The sequence below is a fragment of the Callospermophilus lateralis genome, chromosome 7 (genome assembly GCF_048772815.1).
Source record: "Callospermophilus lateralis isolate mCalLat2 chromosome 7, mCalLat2.hap1, whole genome shotgun sequence".
In the NCBI taxonomy this organism is placed as follows: domain Eukaryota; kingdom Metazoa; phylum Chordata; class Mammalia; order Rodentia; family Sciuridae; genus Callospermophilus; species Callospermophilus lateralis.
The window spans coordinates 20017662-20043974 of record NC_135311.1 but is presented as its reverse complement, the minus strand read 5'-3'; the positions used below and the strand labels follow the sequence as shown (position 1 = coordinate 20043974).

The window sequence follows — 26313 nt, the reverse complement described above, 5'->3', positions numbered from 1 at the left end:
AACAAGTTACTGAGCTTCTCTCTGCTTGTGTTTCCTCATACGTAAAATGGGTTTCTGAAGGTTAAACAAATAAGTGTCTGTAAAATACTTGGGTAGTTCCTGACACAGGATACATATTTTGTTAAATGTGTGTTTTGTTCAGGAAACAAAACAGATACCAAGTCAAGTACTTTAAAATCCACAGGTGAAAGTGGTCATACAGAATGAACCTTTGGGCTTTCTATGGGAGACTGTCAGTGAATAAGGAGGCAAAGGTTGCTGAGAACTCTGGATCTTCAATTTGGATTTCCTACTATATATTCTTAAAAGAAAGATTTCAGACTCAGAGGCCCATCCTTAAACACTAAGTGGCTATGACAGTCATTTGCACACCTGTGTGTAGCGTGTTATCACAAGAGTGATGTGGAACAGGACCTTGGGGGACAAGATTTGCTTGGTGCACCATGGTCACAGTGCCACAGCATCCAAGCCACCCTACCTGAGCAGTCTTGAGGCCTGCAGGCGAGGAGAAGATGCCCCTCTTACAACCTCATCCACAACCTTGAGGCTGCCACCTCCTGCTGAGCAGATCCATACCCTAGTTGTACCAATGTGAAAATCTGTGTGGGGGTCATTGTTTATTTTAGACTAAAGAGACAACCTTAGTCCAGGGGGCCCCTCCTGCACTTTTCTAATCCACCTCTTTGGTCTGCACTGATGTGGCTTTAGCCAGAGGCATCTTGAGGCACCAGAGCCCAGGGCAGGCCGCTCAGTATGACCTGGCTGTGGGACTGGCCAGACACGTGGTGAGTTTGAAATCACCGTGAAATTACCTCTAGAGAAACAGTCCTAACTCCAACCACTCCTCAGACATCTAAACCTCACAGGACCGTGGGTGGGGAGAAACGTCAGTACAGATGCCCGGAGCTTTACCCAAAGTTCTGTCTCCAAAGGTCCACACTAGCGCTGAGGATAGGGCAGCAATGATTAGGAAACTCGATCACTGGAGGAGTTCTGGGAGGCAGAAATCCGAGCTGTTTGGTTATTACAGACAGCAGGTCCACCTTTGGAATTAATCTTATAAAAACAAATACAATCCTAATCTCAGAGGGATGAGAAAGTAGAGGACTTGGTATCAGGCTAATCCATTGGGGCTGCTCTTTACTGGGTGTTCCCACAGTGCCACCAGCCCTCCCTGTGAGAACACAGTGACATGGTCCCCAGAAATGACACGTAAAGTTTTGCTGAGGATAACGGAGGCCAGCTTCCTGGTAAACAGAAGATGTGCCACGCCACGTTATCTTCCCGGCAAAGGAGCAGGCTGGTCTTTTATAATTTAATATGCTGATTGACTTTGACAGATAAAAGTTGACAGAAGCCTCTTTAACCACCCCATGAGAAGCAAATCTAATATTCTTTGGTTTTAGCAAATCCTCAAGATATCTTTTCATGCAATGAGGAAATGGCTTTCTTAAGTAGGGGCCTTACAGAGGAATAGATTAAAAAAAAAAAAAAAAAAACACAGACCTTGAAAAATATTAAGACAGAATTGTTTGTTTCCTGAGTTCAGACTATGGGTCGGTCATCGAAAAGCCACCAGCTTGGGCAAACGAGCTTGTCTTCGTCTCCATTTCCTTGAAAAATGAACATGTCCCCCTTTGGCTAGGTGAGGATTCAGGGGGACAATTAAGCTCAAATGCCTAGACTCAGCCATACACAGAGTAAAATGCCAAATAAATGGCGACGTGGGGTTTTCTACCCAGCTCTACCACTTTGAGGGCTCCTCTCCTTCTCTGTAAGGCCAGTTTAGGCAGTGGCCATGTTCCTCTTGGGTGGTGACACTAACCTGGCTAGAATACTGATAACACCCCTCCCCACCACCTGGTCCCAGGATGGATAACTGCTCCCAGCAACTGCAGGCCCCAGGAGCTCTCCCATCCATTGCTGGTTCTCTCAACCGTGCCACTACCACCCCAAAGACTCCCTTCAATCAAGGACTTTTGAAGTGCCTTGCCTCCTTACGAGAACTCCAGACCCATAAAAATCGAGGTGAAGTGCTGAACAGCAGAGCAGCCTCCATAACCGCCCGGGACTCGCTTACCGAGAGCAGTGATGGAGACCAGGGTGCTGGCTCGGCGCTCCCCTACGATCTGCCACTCGCTGTCCACGGCCCGCACCCATTCGGTCACGTGGCATTCATACTGGCCCTCGTCCTCCTTCCGGCTGTTGAAGATGCCCAGGCTGAAGGAGTTGGGCTGCACCTGCTCCATCTGGATGCCCCCAAAGCTGCTGCGCTCCCAGTAGGACGAGCCTGGCTGCACGGTGCCATCGCGGTCCAGCCACATGATGTTGCTGCGGCGGTTCTGCCTGTCCACGAGCTGCCAGATGACAGAGAAGCGGCCCTGCAGCTTGCCGGCTGTGCGGACACTGCAGGAGAAGTGCAGGTCCTCGCCCTCAAGGACGATGCTGGCGTTGCTGGCCACCTCCACGGAGATGCTGCTCTCTGTGGAGAGGAGAGAGTGCCACACTGGGGCCTTTATGGTCTCCATGGTGCCCTCCCCACAGATGCCACCGGAGGAGAGGGGCAAAGGCAATCATGTTTGGTGATGGAGAATAAAAATACTGTGACACTCGCTGCTACATGACCTGGCTCTTTCTGGGTACTGCTCCTGTGACTCTAGATCTGATGACCCAGGATGCTCTTTGCTACATACAGAGAACTGGGATAATGAGGTTCTAGGACCTGAGACCGAATCGCAGTACAATGATATGACATTTAAGGCATAAAACAATGTATGGGGGTAACCTCTTCAGCTGGAGTTTAAGACTTTTAACTTGAATTTTTAGCAAGATGAGGAAGTCCCAAATCCTGCTTGCATTTTGGTCTTCCCACCATCCTGTGCTACAGCAGTCAAATCAAAGTTAAATATCCATAATGTGCCATTTGAGTCCTTCAGAATAATATTAGGAAGTGGAAAAAAAAATGTCGGGAAGTATCTGGAAGATGGCATGTGCTTGAGGGTGGATAATAACGGAGCACAGATGGTCTAGTTTAACAGAGTGCACGGGGGTGAGCGTTCATACTTTCATCAACACAGAGGAATAAACCAAAGCCAGGGGCTTGTCAGCTACTGTTCTCTTCCCTGTCCTCATTCAGCCCTGGGGTTCCTCTGCTCCCTACCTCGAAAGACTCAGCCAATCAAAGTGGGAAAGACAATCCCATTCCCTTCCCACCTCAGTCTAGCTACTCACTTAGCCAGCCGGTCTCATTCAGCTGAATAACTTAAACTCTACATGCCTCCATCCCTTCTTTGGTAAGACAGGTAGAATGCTACCTGCAATTGTAGAATTTTTAAATAGTAAAAAGTAAATGAGACAATACATATGGATCACCTAACAGAACAGCTTTTCAAAAGTGCTCACCATGATCATGATTAATTTTACTCCTTGCAAAAACTCCTTGTTTTCGTATATAGCATGTACATTTTCATCTATGTGAATGGTGCATACGCTATTTTATACGATTATCTACAATGAGTTCAAAAGACCTGTAAGTATTAAGGAACACAAAGCGCAGCGCCATAACTAATTTGGCTCCAGTTTTCTGGAGACCACTCACACAAAACATGTACAGTGATTTTAAACCAATCAATTCAATCAAATCCCCGATTAAGAAGCGCACCCAATTACCGAGGGAAACACACACGTACACATAACAATGCATTTGAATCAATCTTTTCTCCTCTTTATGTCTCCCACAGGCAGAAAAAGACAAAGATGAGCACTGAGGCTCAGCGTGGCGCTCCTGTTACAGTGCGTGTGCTTGCTACCTATTCTGGACTTGCTTGTTTTACATGGGGGGGGTGTGTGGTGAGGGGTGCTGGACAGGTGGGGAATATAGCAATTTCTCAGGAGGGCAACTTCTCTTGAGGGTCTTGCAGAGACAATTTATGGAGATGAGGGGGCTCCTGCAGAACCACAGCACTGGTGGTTAAAAGCACGGATCTGGCTAAGCTCACGACTTCCTGACTCTGTAAGCACGGTGTCATTTCACAACCCACTCAAACTCTGATTTCTCATGTACACAGTGAAGATGCTAATCGTGCCTACTTCTTGGGGTCAAGATGCTGAGAGGGATGAAAGGTCATCTTCAGCATCGAGGGAGAACATCCTTTTGTTTGTCTCATGCAGAAGAATGGTTTGCAGGATGTCACTCTTAACCCTACTGTCACCGCAGTGGACTTTGGTTCAAGTTCTGGCTATTGTGTGGAGCAAGGCTGGAAAACCACACGGTTTGGGAGGAAAACCACTCTGGCAGGCGAGGCAAAGGTGAGCACAGACCTGTTGCCGTGATGCCCATTCTGACTGTTTACAAGGACCCCAAGGCCTATAAAAAAGGCAACCGACAAGTTAAAACTCTCTGGATTAAGTGAAAACGAGGACAGAACTAATGAGGATCTGAGTGCAGGCTCAAAAATGAAACTTCAAAACAGGAGGCTGACGGTGTAGCACAGGCCAAGCGCAGAGCGGTGGATCTGGAGTTAGAAGCGAACGTCTCTAACGCAATGCAAGCTTAACCCCTGAGTGGACAATGGGCTCAGTCCCTTCTCTGTGTGCTGCTCTGACTTCTTTGTATCTCAGGATGGATATAATATCGGCCTCCACAGGGATTTAAGAGGTGGGAGCAAAGAGGGAGATAATTTAAGCAGAATCACGGTTGGACTCTTGGGAGAAAAAGCGCCATTCAAATCCAAGGTATCATCACCATTACCGATGTGATTGCTGTTGTTCTTTGGTAGACTTACCCAAGTGGCCTTGGGGCAGGATCTGGTGGTGCTGGGGGACTTTAACTACCCAGTTATCTGCTGGAAAAGCAATATAGCAGGCCACAGATCATCAAACAGGTTCTTGGAAAGGGTGGGGGGAAATCTTTCAGTACAAAAGATACAGGAAGTAAACAGTGTGGCTGCCCTTCGCTGGATCCTTAATAAGGGAGGAATTAGTCGTAGATTTTAGAGAGTCCGTGGTTAAGGCAAGCACAGACAGACAGGAAAATGGTAAAGAAGAGTGGGCATTCAATTCCACAGTTTCAACCATACAAATATTCAGCAAGCACCTACTCTATGCAAAGCACCATGCTAGGCATTACAGGGGAAAAGGTCAAAGAAACAGAAGACTTTCAAGGTAATTAGGTGTGTGTGTGTGTCTGTGTGTGTGTGTGTGCATGTACCTGTGTGGTTTTTAAAAACACAACAAGCATGAAAGAAAATAACCCTGTTGAGGAGAAGAAAAAAAAAATCTCAAATCCCAAATCTATTTTTGACTTTCCACTTGAAGAGAAATATTTTAAATATGTAAAGGTGTAAATAAAAATGTAAAGGAAATCATTAGAAGACTGAAAGAACAGTTTGAGCAGCTAAGGACAGGTTAAAGGTTAGTTTTTAAAACTTCATCCTCTTGTTTACAATCAGAGCATTGTTACGTTTTTATTATCTTTCTACTAAACAGAACTACGAGAGACAGGAGATTAATAAGAACAACCTGACGCTATGGACACTGGAACACAACATGCCCAGACACCGGGTGGTCTCTGGAGTCCCCAGCAAGGGCTGCACCCCACCCGGACAACGCCAGCTTACACGGAGGCAGGGCCTGTTGCAGCAGCCTCACGGAGGCTGAGCTTTCCGAGGCCTGCTCCAGGAGAGACCCCGTCGGCTGACTGCTCCTCTCCTTTGTGCTGGTAATGACACCTCTACCACCCGCTGACTTTGATCAAAGCCATTTCCCACCCAGGGAAGAAACCAGTGGGAAATGCCCACCTTTATACTGAGAAAAACCCAGACAGCAAATCCTTCTTAAGAATGCACTTTATCATTTAAAATCCTCCCCTAAAAGACCAACTCTCCTTCGGTGAGATTTCAAGACAGGCCTCAACCCACTTCTTCTGGGACGCCATTCCCACTCAGGAGCTATCAGCTCTCCAGGAATCCTGGTCTTTCTCCAGGCAGAGCTGGCACGGCTGTGTTTGCACTGAGCTGCTCCAGCTGGGGTCTGCTGGTGCCCATCTCCAGCTGAGACACACGCCTGACGCCTGTGAACCTGGGGGGCTGCTGGGTGTGGCAGGTGGGCAGGAGGAGGCAGAGGGTCTCAGAGGGGCTCTCTCCTGCTCCACTCTAACGCTGCAGTCCACCCTCCCTGCACTCCCCCACCCCAGCTGTATTCTCTCTTCTGCTAAGTGGCTCTAGGCACGGAACCAGGGGCCAACGGGAACAAGCACATAGAGCTCTCTCTACTTACTGAGGGGGAGGACTATGATGGGAATGTTCTTGGGACGCTTGCTCTCCTTGTCAATGAATTCCCCAGTGACTGTCTTCTCCCGCTCAGTCACACGACAGTTGTATTTCCCGCTATCTTCCTGGCGGAGGTGGTAGATCTTCAGCACAAAGACACTGTCACTCTCTTTGGCCACTTTAAGCTGTCCCCGGGCTTCCCGGTGGGCAAATTCACTGTTGAGGATGGGCACGGCGTTGGGCCCCATGCTGGCGATGAGGGAGCTGTTGAAGGCCCAGGAGACAGCAAAGTAACGGTCGGGAATGTTCTGGGCCTCCAGGATGCATCGGAACTCCACGGGCTCACCCACCGTGTGCAGCCGCTTGTCCGTTTCCAGCCGAACGGTGAACTCTTTGTCTGAGAAAACAAATAACAATAAAAAAGACTGAACTGTTCTGGAAGAATGAGGGTTGCAGATAAACTACATTGGAAAAACCCTACTCCCTTGGCCTTTCTTAATGCTAACCACAGGGAAGAGCCCCGGCACTTGAGAGAAAATCCAATTCAGACCCAGGTTACCTGAGGCCCAAAGAAACTCATGAATATCACAAAGTCCCACCTAGATCCAGACACTCCAAGGAGTTTGTTATCTCCGTTAAGACCAATGAGGCTCTGCTCAAAGCTTATACAGCCCTAGATTAGACTCCCCAGAACCCAATAGGAGCTCCTAATATCACTTAAATGGAAGATGGCAAAGGTCTGGCCTTGAATATCCACAGAAGCAACGCCACTGCAAGTATTTTCAGCAGATATTGTAGGATTTACCTCACACATCAGTGAGAAAAAAATTATAGTGGCCTAGGTGCTGACCCCAATCCCAATAAATACTCAAAAATGAATCTACTGAAATTCTCTCTCAACCCCCATGTGAAGACTGGAATTAAGACATGGATAAGACAAGCCCCAACGGCACGGCATAGGGAAAATGAAAACTAACATCTTTTCGCTGGCCTATCACCTGCCAGATTAAATGTGGGCTGTGCCCATTCGCACTGACAGCCAGACCACCTTCAAAGCAGCCAAGGAACCCAAGCATTCTTCAAAGAGCTGGGTGTCCAACCAGGCACGGGGGAGAGATGCAAGAAGGGCTCGTCATGGGGACCACATTCTATATGATGGTGCACAGTGAGTTGTTAACTCATGAGACTATTATCCAATCTCAGAGGCACCCATGCAAAATTAAGGGGAAAGACGTAGAAGTTGAGGGATGGAGGAGACTTCTGTCCTTGGACATGGAGTCACATGGAGTCACAGAGCCCTGGCTGTGACCACTTCCCAAATTCCCCTCCTTCCTCCAAAAGAGAACGTCAAAGGGAAATCCCATCGCAACGCTGTTTGAATTCCCTGTAGACTTTATAGTCTCGACATGAACTGCCCTCCCTCTATGGCCTTCAGTCTTAACCTCCATCTATCTTTAGGACCCTTGCCTCACTTTAGGATCCCACCCACTCTTCCAGCAGAGGAGAATCCCATTTCCCTGAGAAAACACAGGAATCATGACCCAAATACTTCAATGTTCCTTCAGCTCAGCTCTGTACCCGCCCATTTCCCATCCCCACTCCCCTGCCGTGTGGGACGGTGTCTTGCCCCACACATCCCTTCTCTCCAGTGATTTAACTCCTTCCTGCCTTTACCCAAACCTCCTGACAGAGCAAACTGTACTCAACAACTCCAGGGCTCACCTCCAATGTATCGGTGCCTGCCCATGCGTCCCCTTCCCAAGAAGCCAGTATTAAAAGATGTGGCTACTCTGTCACCGTCTGCCCGCATGAGCACAACCATGTGGGAAGGTTATCCATGCTATCTGCTCTGTTATTAGCCCTCTGGTCAACCCAAGTGCAGTGATTCATAACCCAACATCAATGCTAAAAAAAGCACTCCTTCCACATAAACGCCAGTGTGGACACGATGGGGGTGCCCTGGACCTCGGGAATTTCCATTTGCCCTGGGTCAGGCTGGCTGCAACTGGCTTTTTCTTCTTTTGCCAGCCAAAGACTTTGCATCCCAGGAGAATGCCCGCCTGGCTCAGGGGTGGAAGATACATAACACCGCCCCCTTTCGGAAGAGCAATTGGATTTCCGTTATGTCCAGTCAAGTAAATGGACAGTAATTAATTTAGGCTTTTTCGAGTCCCGGTCACTGAAATTTGGCTTCTGGCCCTTCTCCCACAAGTAACTGACCTAGCCAATGGCACCCGTGGTTCACCCTATTTCCCACCCCACCCTAAGCAAAGGCTCTTCTCAAGTGTGCTTCAGCCTCTGGAGCCCCCCCGAGTCCCTTGGGATCCTTGGTGTCCCCCCCTCGGCTTCTCCCCCTGCTTGCCGGAACACTCTGGTCTTCTCTCTCACTGGAACGAGCCTTGACCCCCCAGGGACCCCCTCTACGGCTCTCCTGAGCCTCTTCCTCCTGTGGCCACATGGGCTTTCCCTGGGTCCTCCTCACTCACAGGCCTCCTTCTACATTTTGAGCATCTCTCTGAGAGTTTGAGGGATGGACTCCTTGACTAAAGAACAGCCAGCGTCACCCCAACTGACTTTCAAGCAGGACTCTGCAGCTCCTCATTACCCTTGCTTCCTCCTCCTACCTCCCCCCAGTGCCCAGAGCCACAGGAGCCCCAGGCCCAGCCCCAGGGCTCCCTCCGGCTGGCTTCTTCCCTCCATCAAGTCCTCCATCCTTCTGCCTCTGGTCACGGCATCCCTTCCAGGCCACTGCCACTGCTCTAGCTGTAACAACTCTTTTCTACTAGGTCTACTGACTTCAGACCCACCCTGTCTGATCAGCCTGCAGGTGGCCCCCGTGAGTTCTTCCTTCCAAACCCCTAATCGGTCACTAACTGCTTAAAAATCTCTATCCTGCCCTTGTCAAATTTTATCAGGAGGAGGCAGTGGAAGGGGAACTCCTTTCTTCATATAAAATCTTTTTGGCTGAAGCAAGAGGGGAAGACTCAGGCCCTCCCACACCTCCCCCTGAGCCCCAGGATGCACACACGTGCATACGGACATGTGCATACACAAGGTGGACCTTCTCGGGCACCTCCCAGGGGTTCCTCGGTGTCTTCCCCTCGGAAGTTCCCAGAAGAAAGAACCAGGCTTGGAAACTACTGGTCCACAGAGTCAAGTCCAAGTTCCACACCACAGCATTTAGGGCCCTAGGTTACCCTTCCTTTCTTCTCCCACCACCCATAGCTACGACTCAACATCCGGTCCTGCATGACTTTTCTCCACTTGCCAAACAAATCATTCTGTGCCTTCAGATTCTTCCTCTGTCTGCTTCTCCTCAAGCTTTGACACCTCAAGCAAGTCACCAACCTTCCTGGATTTTTCTTAACCAATATTCCATCCAGGGAAAAAATCACAGCAGCAAAAATCTTTGCATTTACTGTGTTTCCAGAGCATTCTGCAAATGCTACCGAGCACTCAGCACCTTCTCCTTGACCACTGGTTCCCAGGTCTGCAAGTACTCTAAGTACAGAGACTAAGTATTATTCATCTCTGCATCCCCTATGGCCTTGCACCACAACTTCAGTGCTGTAGAGACTTGACTGGTGTTGACTAAAATGAACAAAGCAAAGGACAAAGTTAGTCATGCAACCACGGAGCCTGAACAGGAACACAAAGTCATCGACTTTTGGTGTTGTTAATTTTCCCCTTGCTGGCTTAGTCTAGATACGTTTGCAGGGCAAATTTAAAAAGTCCTAATTCCAAATTGGTAAGATTAAAATAAAGAAGATTAACTGATGCAACCTAATTTAAAAGCATTAAGATTCAAAATAGGAAATAAAGCCCCTTTGGTAGACTTCTTAACTTCAGAAGATCCAGAAGAGGCTAAAAGCCCTGGGTCCTACAGAGCGGATCACTGTTCCCTGTCTAGGAATCCAACCCCTTGGTAAAAGTCTTCAAACCCATTAAATAAATGTACAGAGAAGCCCTTCCCCCCTATCCCCTCTAGAGCTGTACTTGACAAACTGTAGACAATCAAAGAAATTACCTGAGAAGTGCACCAGAAACCCAGCTTCCCAGGTCCCTCCCAAGGGTCCCCTGGTTCAGGATTCTGGGATGAGGCCCATAAAGGGTCCAATTTGGTGAGTCTGAAGCACTGCTCTTGAAGGTCAGAGGAACCACACAGGGACCAAGACAACTGACTATAACAAATGGGAAAGGAGGTCAAGAGATGGTCTTGATGAGAGAAGCCCATCTATCACCCAAATCTCCACTCCCTCACCAGGACCACCAAAGTCCTCACCAGTGGTGAGTGTCAACACAAGGAAAGGCTCACAGGCCACTGTCACTTTCAGGATACCTAATGATCATCCTCCAACCAAAGCCAGGGGCTGGTGGCCCATATGAGATCCTGGCTCCCAGCCCCACTGAAGCATAGCAATAGCTGTTGGCTCTGACCTGGAGCTTAGCAGCCTCAGGAGCCTAGAGTGGTAGACACCAAGAGAAGCCGGAGATCAGTGCAGCTCACCAGGCCACTATCACTTTGCCACAGTCTTCAAAACATCACCAACTTCCTGAGGGGCCCTGCCCAGGTCTTCCTTGAGAAAGCACCTATGGTGGGACACGGTGCTCTTTGGACGGGCCTCATCAACACACCCGTGGCCTCTTCCTGGGGTCCCTCCACAAAGTCATCTGTACTCCACCTCCTCACCTATGGAATGGAAATGCTCCTACCTCATCACCTGACAAAACTGTTGAGGGATCGTGACAACAAATGACAAAGCAGATTGGAAACTGTAAAACACCACCACTAAAGAAATATTCATATAAAAAGTAATAATGTAAGGCCAAAATTTCTATAGTTCAAAATTCTAGGCCTCCAATGAAAGGCTCATAATCACAAGGTCTTCTATGAATTGGTACCTGAAGAAGGGGTATCGAACGTGGCTAAACAGGAATGGGAACCAGCGTCATGAGGCAGAATTGCTTTCTGTGAAATTTCTCAATTTTTAAAATGAATTTCATATTCTTAAAAAATGTACAATAGCGTGTAGGTAAAGAAACCAGGACAATAGGCAGGATTCAGCCTGGGCAGTACTGTCTGGGACTTGTTGGAAAACCAGGTCTCTCAGGAGACCTATGTCCCTGTGTCTTCCGGCTGCAGACAAGATCATCTCTAACTTCACACGAGAAGCAAAGATGTCCCCGCACCCTCCCAGTGTCTGACCACCCTCGCTACCAGGTGACAAGCAGGGACAAGAGGCTCAGAGAAACTGACCAGTGGGCTGGACGTTGACCACGGCTCCCTCAGAGCGCTTCCGGGTCATGGCATACCATGACCCATCGGGATCCTGGATCCACTCAGCGGCCTCGCAGTAGAACTCGCCCTGGTCAGAAGGCTGCAGGTGGAAGATGGTGAGGCGGAAGGTGGTCCTCCCCAGCTTGTCCAGCCGCACCTCCCCCAGGCTCTGCCTCTGGGCGTATTCGCTGCTGGAGTGCAGTATGAAGTCCCGGCTCAGGGAAATGACCTCCACCGGCTTCTCGCCACCCTTCTGCCGGAGCCAGGTCACAGACAGGTGGCTGTGTTGGACCGTCTCTGTGGCCACCTCGCAACTGAGCTCCAGCGGATCCTGCTCCACTTTGTGCAGGGTCTGGGGCATGGCAGCGGTCTGCAGGGAGTCTGGGATCACTGCAACACAAAACGTCCCAACAGTGAGCCAACACAGAGCCACAGCGTCTGGGACTCACTGGAAGCAAGGTCCCTGCTCTGTGTACACAGGCACAACTGTTCCTCTGTTCCCAACAGAGTCGGCCTCTGACAGTTGTCCCATGGCCACAGACAACCCTGAAAGGCGATACACAGGAAGAGTTTTCTGTTTCGCTGTGAAACACACTCAGGGGGCAGGGAAACATCACACTTACCTTTAACAGTTTAGTTAACTGTAATAAATGAACTCTCCTAAACATAATGTGTCAAAATAGTTTTCTTTTAAGTCTAATAAGGCTTTTTTTTGGCGGGGGGAGTTACTAGGAATTGAACCCAGGGGCACTCAACCACTGAGCTGCATCCCTAGCCCTTTTATTTACTTTATTTTGAGAGAGAGTCTTACTAAGTTGCTTAGGGCCTCCCGAAGTTGCAGAGGCTGGCTTTGAACTTGCAATCCTCCTGCCTCAGCCTCCTGAATCACTGGGATTACAGGTGTGTACCACCACACCTAGCTGACTTCTTGTTGATTTCCGTATTGCTTTGATATCCTTCCTTTATCCATTCACTCATTAGTACTGGGGATTGAACCCGGCAGTGTTTTACCACTGAGCCACATCCCCTGCTCTTTTTATTTTGAGACAGGGCCTTGCTAAATTGCCTAGGGCCTTGCGAAATTGCAAAGGCTGGCCTCATTTTCCCTATTCCTCAGCTCACTGTCTTCTCTATTCCACAACTTAATCAACAACGCATGGTCCTTGGAAAGCTTTGGTTTTGTTTTGATTTTTGTAGAGAAAATCCTCGCCATCCCTATTTCTGGGACACTTAACCACTGAGCCACATCCCCAGCCCTATCTTGTATTTTATAAAGAGACAGGGTCTCACCGAGTTGCTTAGCTTCTCGCTTTTGCTGTGGCTGGCTTTGAACTATCGATCCTCCTGGGATTACAGGCGTGCGCCAACACGCACGGGCCCTACTTTTAACACATATAATTTTTCAGCCAAAATGGTCCACACTGGAAGGAAGCCACATATGGGAGGACTCAGGCAAGTGAGGAGACTGCGCTGCGTTCCCTTGGTGGGAATTTGACCCTGATCCTTACATCTTGCTGGAGATTAAACACCACCCCTCTCCCTGATGAGGGCACCCCGGTCACAACCAGTGTGGCATCTTCTCCCTGTATGTCTCAGAACTGGGTCTTAAAGTCCTCCTGTTATTTGAGGAAGGAAAAAAATAAGCAAAACTCCGCATTGCTGTCAATCAAAGAACCACCAACACTCCTGCTTAATTGTGATAATAAAAAAAAAAAAAAAACAGTGATTTAAAGACCTGAGCAGAGAAATAACAGCCCTGATCTTGTCAACCTTTCACACTAGCTTTGTAAAACCGTGGCCAGGCCATCAACGTGGAAAGCCCCCCGCCCCCCGACTCCTCCCCGTCACTCAACACACATGGAGGGAGACAGCCGGTTCACAACTCCTTACACGGGCAGCCAGAGGGCTGAGCAAGGACCTGCAGCCGCTTTCTCTTCCTAACTGAGCAGCACCCGGGCATCTCAGAGCCTGTCCAAAGGGGCCATCCTTTCTGACAGTTGAAAGAGTCCAGGGAATTCCCCCTCAAAATAGGGCAACCTCATGGGCTGGTTATTTTCAGTGAAAGGCCCTGGGAAAGCAGCATCTGCTGCAAGAGGTTATACTCTGATATTCCCTTATCTGCATCAAGACCAGACCTGCCAAAGAAGAAAGCAATTACCTTTGGTCCCTGCCCTGGGTTCTCATTAACTAAACTCATATCCACAGGGAGGAAGTCGGAAGAAGGCAACCACACCTGGGCCGATTCTGTCACAAGCTACTGTCCGTCTTCTTGGCCCATACGCTTCCCAGGGAGAATAATTTACAAACTATTGTCGGAACACTGGCCAATTCATTCACCTAAAGTCACTTATGACCCCTCAAAATTACCTCATTCCCCATCTCCTTCTCCCCTGTGAAGCGGGACCCATAAGCATCTGGGCCTCCCTGGGTTATCTGGGTGGTCACTCTCCTCCAGTTTGCCCCCATGCCCATGAGTACCTCCTCCTAAAGCTATTCTACTCGTCTACCTATTGGAAGGGGCAAGGGAAGCTTTCTCTTTTGTCCCTCCAGGGCCTTTACCTCCCTTCTGGCTGGTGTAATAGTCTCTATCTTCTATCTCATTTCTATATCATCATCACCTATAAAGTCCTTGCCTTATATTTTTTCATCATCCCTTTCACCAGCTGGAGGTCTGGTCAGCCTCTGAAGTGCATAACATTTGCACGGGCTCTCTTCTAAGCTTTAACACCAGCATTCCATTATTTACAAGTGAGCACAGAAATTCTGTTCACGTGCGCCACTTGTCGACCTCTAAAATATCCGGGGAGCCCTGATAAAGTCAAACACGCGGTACGAGACACGGGGACTCAGGCCTGACACTGGCCACATGAAAACAGCATCTCCTTACCCACTAGGTTCATCTTGGCACTGTAACTCCCAAAGTAGCGCTCGTCGGTGTTGGGCGTGTGGCATTCATACTCCCCGGCGTCCCGGGCCTGGAGATCTGTGATGTGCAACAAAGCCGAGTGCCCCTGGACTCTTTCCACGTAGATCTTTCCACCTCGGACACGCTGGGTATAGATGGCGTAGGGGAAAGAAGAGTCCACGGTGCTGACAATCTGCACCTCCCGCTCTGGGGCTGACGGCAGGTAAATGGACCACTGGAAGTTCTGCTCGGAGGGTCCCTGGTAGCCACTCACGTTGCACCAGATGGTGATGTGCGAGCCCTCTGTTCGGTACAAGGGTCCTTCCTGGACTGTGACCTGCCGCTGTGCTGACACCACACCTATAGGAGAGGCAGACACACACACAACACACTCGCTTACTTTTCAGACCAAACACAGGCCGCCATCTCCAGAGGGTTTGTCATTTGTGTGACATGATGATAATATAATATAGCTTACTGGCCCTTTCAGAGGCTCTGTGTGATTTACAAATATTAATTAAAACACTCTGTGGTTAAGGCACTGTCTCTGATTTGCCTATATGGGAATTTGATCGTGCAAGGACGTGGTTCTGTTACTTATTCGGCGGCTGACCCTTGTGAATTTCACTCAGTCCCTCTGTCATGTAGGCAGCAGTTTTATATCTGATTATTAATGGCTGTTTACAAAGTTTTAAATAAAACGAGCAGGAAAAGTTGAACCCTTGGCACAAATTCAGATGAAAACAAACGAAAGCAACCTTCTCACACCATGTAGCTGAAATTGAGCGTGTCTTCCTTAATTAGAAGGCTGGCCGGAGAGAGGCCCTTTTTGGGGGGCTACGCTCTACATTTGCAAACATTTGCAAACTCCCCCCACCATCCCAAGGAGCATTCCTTCCTTCCTTTTCCTCCATAAATGGGAGCAGAGCGGAGCTCCTACACGCTACTGCCAGCTGGAGCTGAGCACACGCTGATACGAACGTGAAGCGCCGAGGCAGATCCCTGCCGCCCAGATTCCCACCAACTGGCCAAGTGGGGGAAGCAGACAGTGCACAGCGAAATGTGTAACAGGACAGCCACAGGTCGCCCCGCAGCGCTCAGCTCCGACTCGCCCCAGACCCCGGCCTTCTGGCGGAGATATGGTTCTCCAAGGTCACTTCTGCCTGCCTTCTGTGTGTTCTCTGTCGCATGGCATCCCTTCACAGGGACACAGATAAAATATGGTGAACTGAACTTCTCACTACATGCCAACTGCTCTAGTCTGGATATGGTTTGACTGTGGGTCCCGTCCCTCGGCAGCCCCGCCAGGGTCCATGTGCTAGAAGCTTGGTCCTCGGTGTGGTGATGTCAGGGGTGGTGGAACCATTAAGAGACAGGTCCTAATGAGAGATAATGCCCAAGAAGGGTGAATACTGGTTCCAAAAGAGTAGGTCCTTATAAAAAAGAGCAAGATCAACCTCTCCCTTGTCTCTGGGCTCCTATCTCGCTATGTGACCTCTTGCACAGGCTTTTGCCATGATGCCATCCACCATGTTGTAATAGAGCAATATCATAGAGGCAGAACTCAATGGGACAATAGTCTTAGAGTTGCAGCCTTTAAAACTGTGAGCTAAATAAACCTTTTTCAAAACACAGTGCTCGACCTCAGGCTTTTTGTTATAGTAACAGAAAACGGACTAATATACCAACACAGCACACTGTATCTGAGCTACCTGAAAGGTGGGAGGAGGCACTCCCTTTTGTACCCCACTCAGCAGTAGCCAGGCACAGCAGCATAGTAGAAAAAGCACACAAGTTCTATTCATAGAAGTAGCTGTGGATCAGAACTGGCTATGTCTATAAAGTCCCTAGCACAGTGCCTGGCACACAATGAGTTCTCAATAAAAAGCTACTACTAGGACCCAAATTGACTGGACATTCTGTGGCTCTGGATCCACAGATGATGGGCTCTGGCCAACGACTGCTCAAGAACACATCAGTGCCTACCTTCACTCCTAGCTACGGATCACTCCCATGGCAGTTTCCCTTCTATCCCCAAATGGGAAGGGCAGCTGCCCCAGCATAAACCTATCAAAGGTGGACCCAGCTGGTGGGGGGACTGGGGGGATGCTCAAAGCCTAGTGGAAGGCAGCTCTCAGGCACAGTCCAGCTGGCTGTGCCTCAAAGCAAGCTGACATCTGCAAGATGAGAGACCTCAAAACCGCTGGCTATACAAGGAAAGCTCTGTGGCTTCTAATCCAATTCACACAAAACCGTTTCTCCCCAAGTCTTACACAGAACCCCATCCTGGCTCCAGAAGAAGTAGGAAAAAAATGGAAAAGAGGGGTGGAGCGAGAGGAGGGGGATACAGGAGCTATGCGACTGTGATACATTCTGGCTGATGACATTCATGACTATATTTAAAACCGTGGAGAAGAGAACTCATCAGTAATTTTCAGAATGTTAAAATCTGGCACATAACATTGGTTATATGTACTCTCTTAATGACAATTTTAAATACACACCCACCCACATACACATTGTGACAGTTGAATCAAATGTTTGTAGTCACTCTGAAACGCTGACACTTTGAAAACAACTTAATGACAATCCTAACACTTGGGTCTCCTTCATTTCAGCATTCCATGACAGAGCAGCAAGAATTAGGCCCCACATGTTGCAAAGAAGGCAGCAGGTAGGTGAGGGCCGCGGCACCTTCCTGTAAAGACTACTCCTCAACCCTGGATCCACAAGGGAATCACAGGGCACAGGGCGAGCTCTACCTGTCCAACGTGACCGATTTGGAACGCGGCCTGGGCATTAGGATATCTTAAAGCTCCCCCAGGGTCAAGAAAGGTTGCTTTAAAATGTCTCTCTCGAGATGGTGCCAGCCAGATGCTCACGTGAACCTATCCTAAGTTAAGGCTCTCAGTGGTTTTAAGTTCCTTCCTTCTAGAGATTGTACGGTGAGTTCATTCAAGAAAGTTTCATTCTCCTCTTGTCTTTCCCTGTCCAAAGAAAGCAGCTGAGACCCACCAGACCCGGCCCATGATGTTGCAACGAGGAGTTTAGCCAGAGTGCATTCTACTCACAGACCAGGGTAAGCGGATCACACACACCCGCCGCACACAAGGTAAACAGTGTTAAGTGGCCGTTGAATGAGCCAGGGCAGCAGGGTCAAAACAACTTGTCCAGGCCGGAAAAGGTACATAAACAATCTCACCAATAAATCTGGGATTGTACTGCGACCACACATGCTCAGCTGTACCCATTTATTAAATGTCTCCTTAATTTCCCGCCCACCCCATAAAGGGCCTTTGATGCCAGAAAACAGTGCTGTACCTAGGAAGTGGGTCTTAGCATACAAATAAAAGTCTTCCACACTGCACCCCCACAATGCCCTTCTGCTGCTGTCCCTGCCGTGGTCCCCTCACGCAGACCGAGTCCCTTGCCCTGCCTACATCCTCCAGCCCCGGGGCCCACTTCCATCTTCAGTCGACAACAGAAGGCTCCTCCCAGGCAAGAACTGCTTTTTGAAAAAACAACTTAAACCTCAGACATTCTGCACTCTTTGGATTCCTTTGCAATAAGCAAATATCACTTTTGTAAAGCAAAAGGAAAGATCAAAGTGTTATACATAACTATATAAAGAGGACTAGAGAGAAAATACTGGGTTAGCGGGTGGCAAAGGGTTTTTTTTCTTCTTTATTTTTTACTTCCTCCCCCAATCCTCCGCAATGAGCGTGAACTAGTTTTATAACTAGGAGGACTTTTTTAAACAAAAAATAAAAATGACGTATGATTGCTGCCTAAATATTTTTCTGTATTCACTATTGCAGTAAAACGTGTTCAATGGTGGTGGTGTGTGTGTGGAGGGGCGGGGGGATGTTTGGTCTTTGGCCCCAGTTCCTGGCCCTCAACTCCTTGACCCTCTGGAACTGGCGGAATCATGGGAGTCTCTCCATATTCATGATGAGCTGGTTTGGGCCACACAAGAGCTTATGCTAATGAAGCAACGCCAGGTGGGCCCTTGGAGAGTTTCCAGAGAGGAGCTGGTCATGCTGACAGGGTTGGAAATTTCAACACCTCCCCTCCCCGTTACCCCAACCCACCACCCCCGCCGCCGCCAGACCTCAGGGACAGAAGTGGGGCTGGGGATGGAGTCCAGTCACCAAGCCAATGATTTAACCAGTCATGCCCAAGGGATGAAACCCTAGACCCTCATGTACAGGTTAGTGAGCACCCTGAGGTGCTGGGAAAGTGGTCCAGCTGGAGAGGCACTGGAGCGCTATCACCCTCCACCCCCAAACCCTGCCCTATGCACTGAATGGGGCTACCCGTGTATCCAACAGGAAGTGGACGATGAATGGACGACTCGTGACTTCACGGGTGATAAGACGACACTGGGGTCTCTCCCTGCTCTCTCAGAGCACATACTCTGAAGAAGAACCAAATGCCATGTAGTGGGGCATTAAAGCCACCTGACCCGGAGGACCACAGGAGGACTTCTGCCAACAGCCGGCACCAACCTACCCAACTGTGAGTGAGAAACCTGGGCGTGGATTCTCCAGCACCAGGCAAGCCTTCAGACGATAGTGGGCCCAGAGGACCTCCGGGGAGACTGCTCAGAATTGCCCAGTTCAGAGGCTACTGAATTCCCGAGTCACGAAGTCTGAAATAGTAAACGTTCACTGTGGTTTTAAGCCTTTGGGGGTAATTCAACTTGCACCAAAATATACCTTTAGCATTTTCATTAGTGACAACAAGTGAAAAACAATGATGCATGTGCATGTGAGTTCTTTTGGAAAAAGGGTCCACAAATTTCAAAAGACCCCCCCGAAAGGGATTTACAACCCCCCCCCCAAAAGATTAAGAATCATGATGAGTGGACAAGGCCATGTTCTTTTCAGATCGAGTTTGACAGTCCCTGGCAAACACATGCTATCACTTAAATAGTTTCTCAAGATATTGCTTACCCAAGGACTCTCCAACTTTTGCTTTGTGGCCAAGTCCTAGATGATCCTGGCTAGGGGCATTTTGATTCAGCAGGGAGAGGACACTGTGCTTCTCATGCATTTTTTTTTTTTTTTTTTTTTTTGGAACCCGTTCTTGGCTCAGGGACCTACATCTCTAAGCACAGGATCCAATTTATAGGATCAAGATGCATGACGGAGCACGTCAAAGCGTCAGAAGGTCTCACCTCGCCATCTCACGTCTACACTTCCAGTGGAGGCCTACCTTATCACCAAAGTTCATCCACCACCTCCTTGTCCCAAATTCTGCATGTGACCCAGTCCCACTAGTATATTTCTTTGTCTGTAATATGGAAACAATGTAATAGATAATGTAGCACTCTCACAGGGAACCCAACAGATCAAATAATACTGTGTAGTTCAGTAAATGAATATTTAAAAATTTCGCCTTATTTCTACCAATATGAGATATCAATCTAAAAACAGGAAAAAAAAACTTTTATAAACATAAGAGTATTAAAAAGAACATTACTCTTCTTCTTTGGGTTAAAATTACATTTGCTATAAATTAAAAAAAACAACAACCTTATACCTAGAAAATGATCACACAAAACACTATATTGGGCTGAATGACCGAGATGTGAATATGAGTGATTTCCCCCTCACCCTTTGCAGGAATATCAATGTCTCCTATTCTCTATTTTCCCCCAATTTTCCTGCTTATTTATGTTTGGTACTAAGGACTAAACTTAGACGTGCTTTATCACTGAGTTACATCCCCAGCCCTTTTTATTTTTTATTTGGAGACAAGGTCTCACTAAGTTGATGGGACTGGCCTCAAACATGTGATCAGCCTCCTGAGCAGCTGGGATTACAGGTATGCACCACACTCAATCCCATTTTTTTTAAATATTTATTTCTCTGTTTGTTTTTTTAATTAATTTATTTATTTTGGTACTGGGATTAAACCCAGGGGTGCTTAGCCACTGAGCTATATCCCCAGCACTCCTCCCTTTTTTTTGAGAAAGGGTCTCACTTAGTTGCTTAGGGTGGCTTTAAATTGCTGAGGCTGGCTTTGAACTTGTGATCCTCCTGTCTCAGTCTCTGAAATCCCTGGGATTACAGGCTTGCACCACTGCGCCTGGCTCCATTTTTTAAATAAGCAAGTACATGGTCCTCTTACGATGAAGCTAAATGGCTATAATGATCAACACTTCAGTGAGCCAGACACCGTCCTTACTGCTCTGCATACATCATCTCACTGAACCCTCACGGCAACTGAACGAGGTCGATTTCATTACAGCCACATTTACCAGAGGAGGAAACGGTCTTCAAGGTTAAATGACTTTCTCCATGACACAGAACATGACTAATGGTTCTCGTAGTCCACGACTCGTACTGAGCATGCTCCGAGAGCATCAGTGATAAGTGCTAGAACGCCAACTGCCTCTCCTTGCCCACCGGGTCTTAGAGGACACAGTGGGGAACCTTGTAACCTCAAGTTAAAATTGGGAACAGCTACGTGCAGCATGCTGGATAGGTGGAGACCAGGCCAATGAGTGCTTCACATAACTAAGAGGCTTCAAAGAGAGGAGCTCCGGAAAGCAGCGTCAGCCAGAACATCAGAGTCAACCTCTGAGGATTCCTGTTTTTTAGCCTCAGCTAAGGGAGGACAAGAAGTAACATCAGCTAAAAGATCCTCTGTTTGACCCCATTCCAGATTAGGGAGCAGACAAACATAAAGCTCGGGCCTTACCAAGAACCAGAGCCAGCACTCACGGAGTCCCCGCCAGGTATCTGGCACTATTCCAAGTTCTGGGCATGGGTCAACTATGCATGAACTAATTTTAACCCTGACAGAGACCCCATGAGACAGACACTCTCAGTGACTTCCCTGCACAGATACTGAACCTGAGGCAAGAAGTCGGGGAGTGAATAAAGCAGGGCTGAATATACCTGCATTATGAAAAGCACACTAACAAAGAAGGCCAGGGTCAGGTTAATGTCACCACCTCTAGGGACAGTATAGTCAAAGTTCAGAGGGCACAGGGGGAGCCACAAAACCAAGACAACTGGAGGCTCAGCTTCACAAGACCACGGGCACAGGGACCTGCCTCTGGGTTCATATTCTCATTAAAGCTGTCCCTTGAGCTGGGTGCAATGGTGTACCCCTGTGGTCCCAGCTACTTGGGAGGCTAAGGCAAGAGGATCCCTTGAGCCCAGGAGTTTGAGACTAGCTTGGGCAACCCAATGTCCTATCTCAAATCCAATGTCCCTTGAAATAGCCACCAACTCCCACATAGTAAGTGCAGTTCTATACAACCCAACAGCAAACCTGAAGGATGGAGCCAATTCCTAAATACCACCACCCCCCCACCCGCCTTGCTGACTTCCCACATCACAGGCAATAGCTGTGAGATCTTGAACTGTTACATAACCTCCCAGAGACTCAGTTTCTCCAAGATATTTCTGTAAAATAGTGTAATCTTCATAGCCCTTGCTATATTTAAAACTTAATTCCTGGAATATAATATATGCTCAACAAATGTTAAGCCACCAACTTTAGCAGCAGCAGTTGTAGTATAAGATATTAGCTCCAGCCAGGCACAGTGGTGCATGCCCGTAATCCCAGAAACTTGGCGGGTACTGAGGCAGGAGGATCATGAGTTCAAAGTCAGCCTCAGCAGATTAGCAAGGCACTTAGCAACTCAATTAGGCCCTGTCTCTAAATAAAATATTAAAAAGGGTTGGGAAGGCTGGGGATACATCTCAGTTGGTAGAGTGCTTGCCTTGCATGCACAAGGCCCTGGGTTCAATCCCCAGCACCACCTAAAAAAAAAAAAAAAAAAAAGGTTGGGGATGTGGCTCAGTGGTTAAGCATCCTTGGGTTCAATCCCCAGTCTGCTACCCACCCCCAAAAAGAGAGAGAGAGAGAGATTAACTCTCGATGTGGAACTGATTCTCTCAAACATCATGATAGGTTGCAGTTTCCAAACATGAAAATAAAAGTATCTCCTGTCCCATGGTCTCTTCTGCAATGTCACCATCCACACTCCCATCAAGAGGTAGAGTTTGGGGCCAGAGATATAGCTTAATGGAATGGTACTTGCCTAGCATGCATGAGTCCCAGAACTACATCCCCAGAATGGGAAGGGTTGGGGGCAGGGGGAGAAGAGGAGGAGGAGGAGGAGGAGAAGGAAGAAAAGAAGTAGTAGTAGTAATAGTAGTAATTAGTAGTGGAACTTAATTCCCTTTTCTTTGGATCTGGGCAGGCTTGTGACTGTGTGACTTCCAAGGCTGGGCCATGAACAGCAACACAACTTCCACTTGGCTAGTCACATTGTCTTGAGGTTCCTCAAGAAGCCATGGTCCAGAGCCCTAGCAGAGCTTCCAAGCAACTGCCAACTGTGCCTGCCAGCCACACAAGTATACACCCCTCTACCTCCCAGCCTTGCAATCTCCCCGGCTAAAGCTCCAGTCTTACCTCCTGGGCCCCACCCAACTTCCTGACCCTCAGATTCTGTGAGCATAACAAAATAACTGTTTTAAGCTACTGAGTTTTGGAATGGTTTGTTACACAGCAAAAATAACTGATACATACACTACATTTTCAATCAAGATTTTTTCAGAACCTATTTTTCAATGGATACCTGGAAGGCAGAGATGAATGAGGTAGAGTTTTAATCAGGGGTGATAATCCTCCTCCCCCCAAAATAGGCATAAATATTATTGTACAACAGGATATGCCAACAGTGAGGCAGGTGCAAAGGGCAAGGCTGAGCCTCTGAGAGGGAGAAAGTAGGTCCAAAAGCCTTCATGAAAGCAGTGGATCTGTGAGGCCAGGGAAGCCCAGGCCACATGTGAACAATGGAGAACATCCCCAGATTAGCAGAGGTTGGCCCGGGTCTGCCAGGCGACTGAAGGGCGCATCAGCACAGGAGGAAGAAGGCACATCAATAAAGTGAAACAGTTCCTTTGGGGCCAGAGACTACCAGAGGCCACAGAGAGACAGCTCAGGTTCGGGTCTCTAAATCTCTGGTGCAGCTGGAGGATGTTGGAGAGACGGCAAGAATGGGAGCAGGAGACCAAATGAACAGTCAAGGGACACAAGATGGGGCCTGGCAGGGTGTGATGCCCAAGGGCAAAAATACTCTTCATTCATCTCTTTCTTCTTTCTTTTATCTGAATCTCCAGTGGTGCCTAAAATAGAGCTGGTGTAGACACAATGATTAATCAATGTTAAATTATTGATGCCACTTCTCGGGTGTGACTACCAATGATTCACTTCACCCCGACCCACTGCCATCTCCCTGACATCCACACTGCTGAGTCACCAGGCTGCCAGATTGTCCTAGATCAAGGCATTCAGCTGGTGAGCCCGGGGCTGCTGCTCCGCCGTTGCCTAATGGTCTCATTACTAAATGCAGGAGCTGCCTCTTGAGTGGATTGCTAAGCTATGACTCCAGAAAATTTTTACATAATCTAACATTTACTTAGGTTAGAAATATTTACTTAGAAATGTTTAGCTATTAGACTCTAACAAGCCTGCGATCTCTTTGGACTACCACCACTGGTCATCTAGCTTCCTCTTCGTTTTCCTCGATTACCACAACTGTAACCTAGGAATACAGCTCTCCGGAATTGTTCTGGTGCTAGAGATAGAACTCAGGGCCTTGCATATATGCTAAGCAAGCCATCTACCACTGAGCTACACTCCTGAACCCAGAATTTTTTAAAAAATAACTTTTAGCCATTGATAACTTATAGTATCATCCAGCATTTTTACATGAATATCATCATCCCTTATACTGTTTTAACACTTCTTGGTTTTCCTCCTCAATTTTTTTTTAAATCAAATAAAATTCGAGTTCTTTCCTTTTGGATAGCTATATAGTATTCTATCATAGGATTATACCACATTGGTGAATATTTAGGTTATGTCTTTCTTTTCTCTCTCACCCTCTCTCTGTTTTTTTTTTTTTTTTTTTTTTTTTTTTTTTTTTTGTGTGTGTGTGTGTGTGTGTGTTTTTTTTTTTCCTATATCAATGAGCTCTTCTCTCTTTGCACACCCACCTTCTACCTCTTGTCCTGGGAAATTTTCCCAGCCTTTCTCTCCATAATCATTTAAACCATGGGGAAGAGATATAAAAATATCTCCATGCACCATATGCTTAGCGTGAGTTCTAGTACAAGGGCCATCACTTGGAAGCCCCTAACTCTTCCATCCCATAACATATGTGGCACTAGGATGTCCCCACCGACCATTTACCTCTTGCTCTTCTAACACTGCCCCCTCTCTCCTATCACTCGCCTCTTGCCATGACCCCCAACTCCTCTCCAGAGAAGGTGGGACCATGCCCCAGAGTCCTGCCCTCCGCTTCTATTCATCTTCTGCATCCCCTCTCCTGGCCTTCCTAAGGGTGGCATGGAAGAAGCATCTGGAAAGACAGGCAGCAGGATAGGCCCACGGCCACAGGGTAGGCCTTTTCCTCGTCTCCACCTGGACTCAACCAGCACCCAATCCAAACCCTTCCAGTTGACTACGAGTGCCAGTATCTGCCTTCTATTTTCTGGAGGAGAAAAAAAGAAATTAAGAGACGGGATCCGATTACTTGCCTGTAAATGCTCTCCCCGTAATTACCCTGACCACTTTTCCTTTCCATCTGGTTTCAAAGATAGCGGAAATGGGCTCCTCCTTTGAGGAGGGCAGCCTTGGGGCCCCGCCTGCTCTGCCAAGCCCAGTGGCCTGCAGAACCTCAAGCTCACAGTGAGTTCCAGGAAGGGACGGGCTCACGCCCCCTCACAGCAGGGACGGTGGCTCGCTCCCCTTCACAGCTGCTGCTGCTGCAATTGTGGGCTTCATTTCTGGACCTAGGATGCCCTAAGTTTCTCCAGATTTTCAGTCTGGTAGAAAGGCGGCTGCTAGATTTCAAAACAGTCTCTGGACTGGCCCCCGCTGCCGCCCTGCTAGCTTGAGGCCTGGAATAACTCCTCCTCTGCGCCTGTCAAGCTGCACCTCTGTGTGCTCCCTCCCTCCACCCCTGCATCCCTGGACGCTCCTGGGGCCCCGGGAAGAGGACTGCTAAGCCTGCCCTTTCTGAAAACACGGCAGAGGGTTTCTTTCAGCAGCATCAGGATGTCACTCACCTGGGTGACTACAGACAGGGACAGCGTTGGTGGGCAAGGGGTAAACAAGGCAGAGGGCCGTGAGGGCCTTCTCAAGTGGCGTGGGGAACAGACCTGGATATGAAGATGTGCCCACGGCTCCCTGAAGCCACGGGAAGTCAGCACAGCACATCCCTCAACACCATGTCCCTTCCTTCCGTCTCCCACCATGCCATGGACATATAAAACAGGGCTGTTGAGCTGACAAGGAACCTGCAGACTTTTGAGTTGGGGGTCTGGAGAGGAGCCTGCTCCAGGAGCAGCCCTCCAGCACCCACCCCTGTACACACCACCAATGCTCAATTGTAGATTTGAGGGCCATTAATGATATGCATTTCTCCCCAAACCAAGTGGGACCCCACCGGCCAGAGCCTTCTCAGTGACACCCCTTGGTCTCCTGGAAGAACTCTGGTGACCCTTTATGGCATAATCACTAGCAATGAGCCCACAGCATGTCCTCTTGGATGTCAACTGCATAATCACAGAGTAGAGGAGGCAGAGAGGGCAAAGAGGGTTCAAAAAGCGCATGAGACTTCAAAGCAGCCCAAGGGTACAGCTCAGGGCACCGTGAGGTCTCAGAAGACCAGAACTGGAAAGCCTTGTTAACTTCAACCATGCTCCTCAGGACAGTCCCCTTGTCCCTCTGCTCTCCAGGGATCCCCTTTATTCTCCTGGCCACAGACCTGGGCTCCAAATATTCAGCCCACACATGTCTATTGCCCATGCCGGACTCACACGGCTCGA

The 26313-nt window shown here is 48.4% G+C and overlaps 1 protein-coding gene across 1 annotated transcript in view; it reads right to left on the bottom strand.

Moving 5' to 3' along the window:
- Igsf3 (immunoglobulin superfamily member 3) overlaps positions 1-26313 on the bottom strand; it is an 88323-nt gene that overhangs the window by 25488 nt on the left and 36522 nt on the right. The window contains exons 2-5 of the mRNA XM_076861524.1: positions 14435-14812; positions 11527-11937; positions 6277-6666; positions 2081-2482 (exon numbers count right to left, since the gene is read on the bottom strand). Coding sequence (XP_076717639.1) covers positions 2081-2482; positions 6277-6666; positions 11527-11937; positions 14435-14812 — 1581 coding nt within the window. The remainder of the gene's footprint in view (positions 1-2080; positions 2483-6276; positions 6667-11526; positions 11938-14434; positions 14813-26313) is intronic.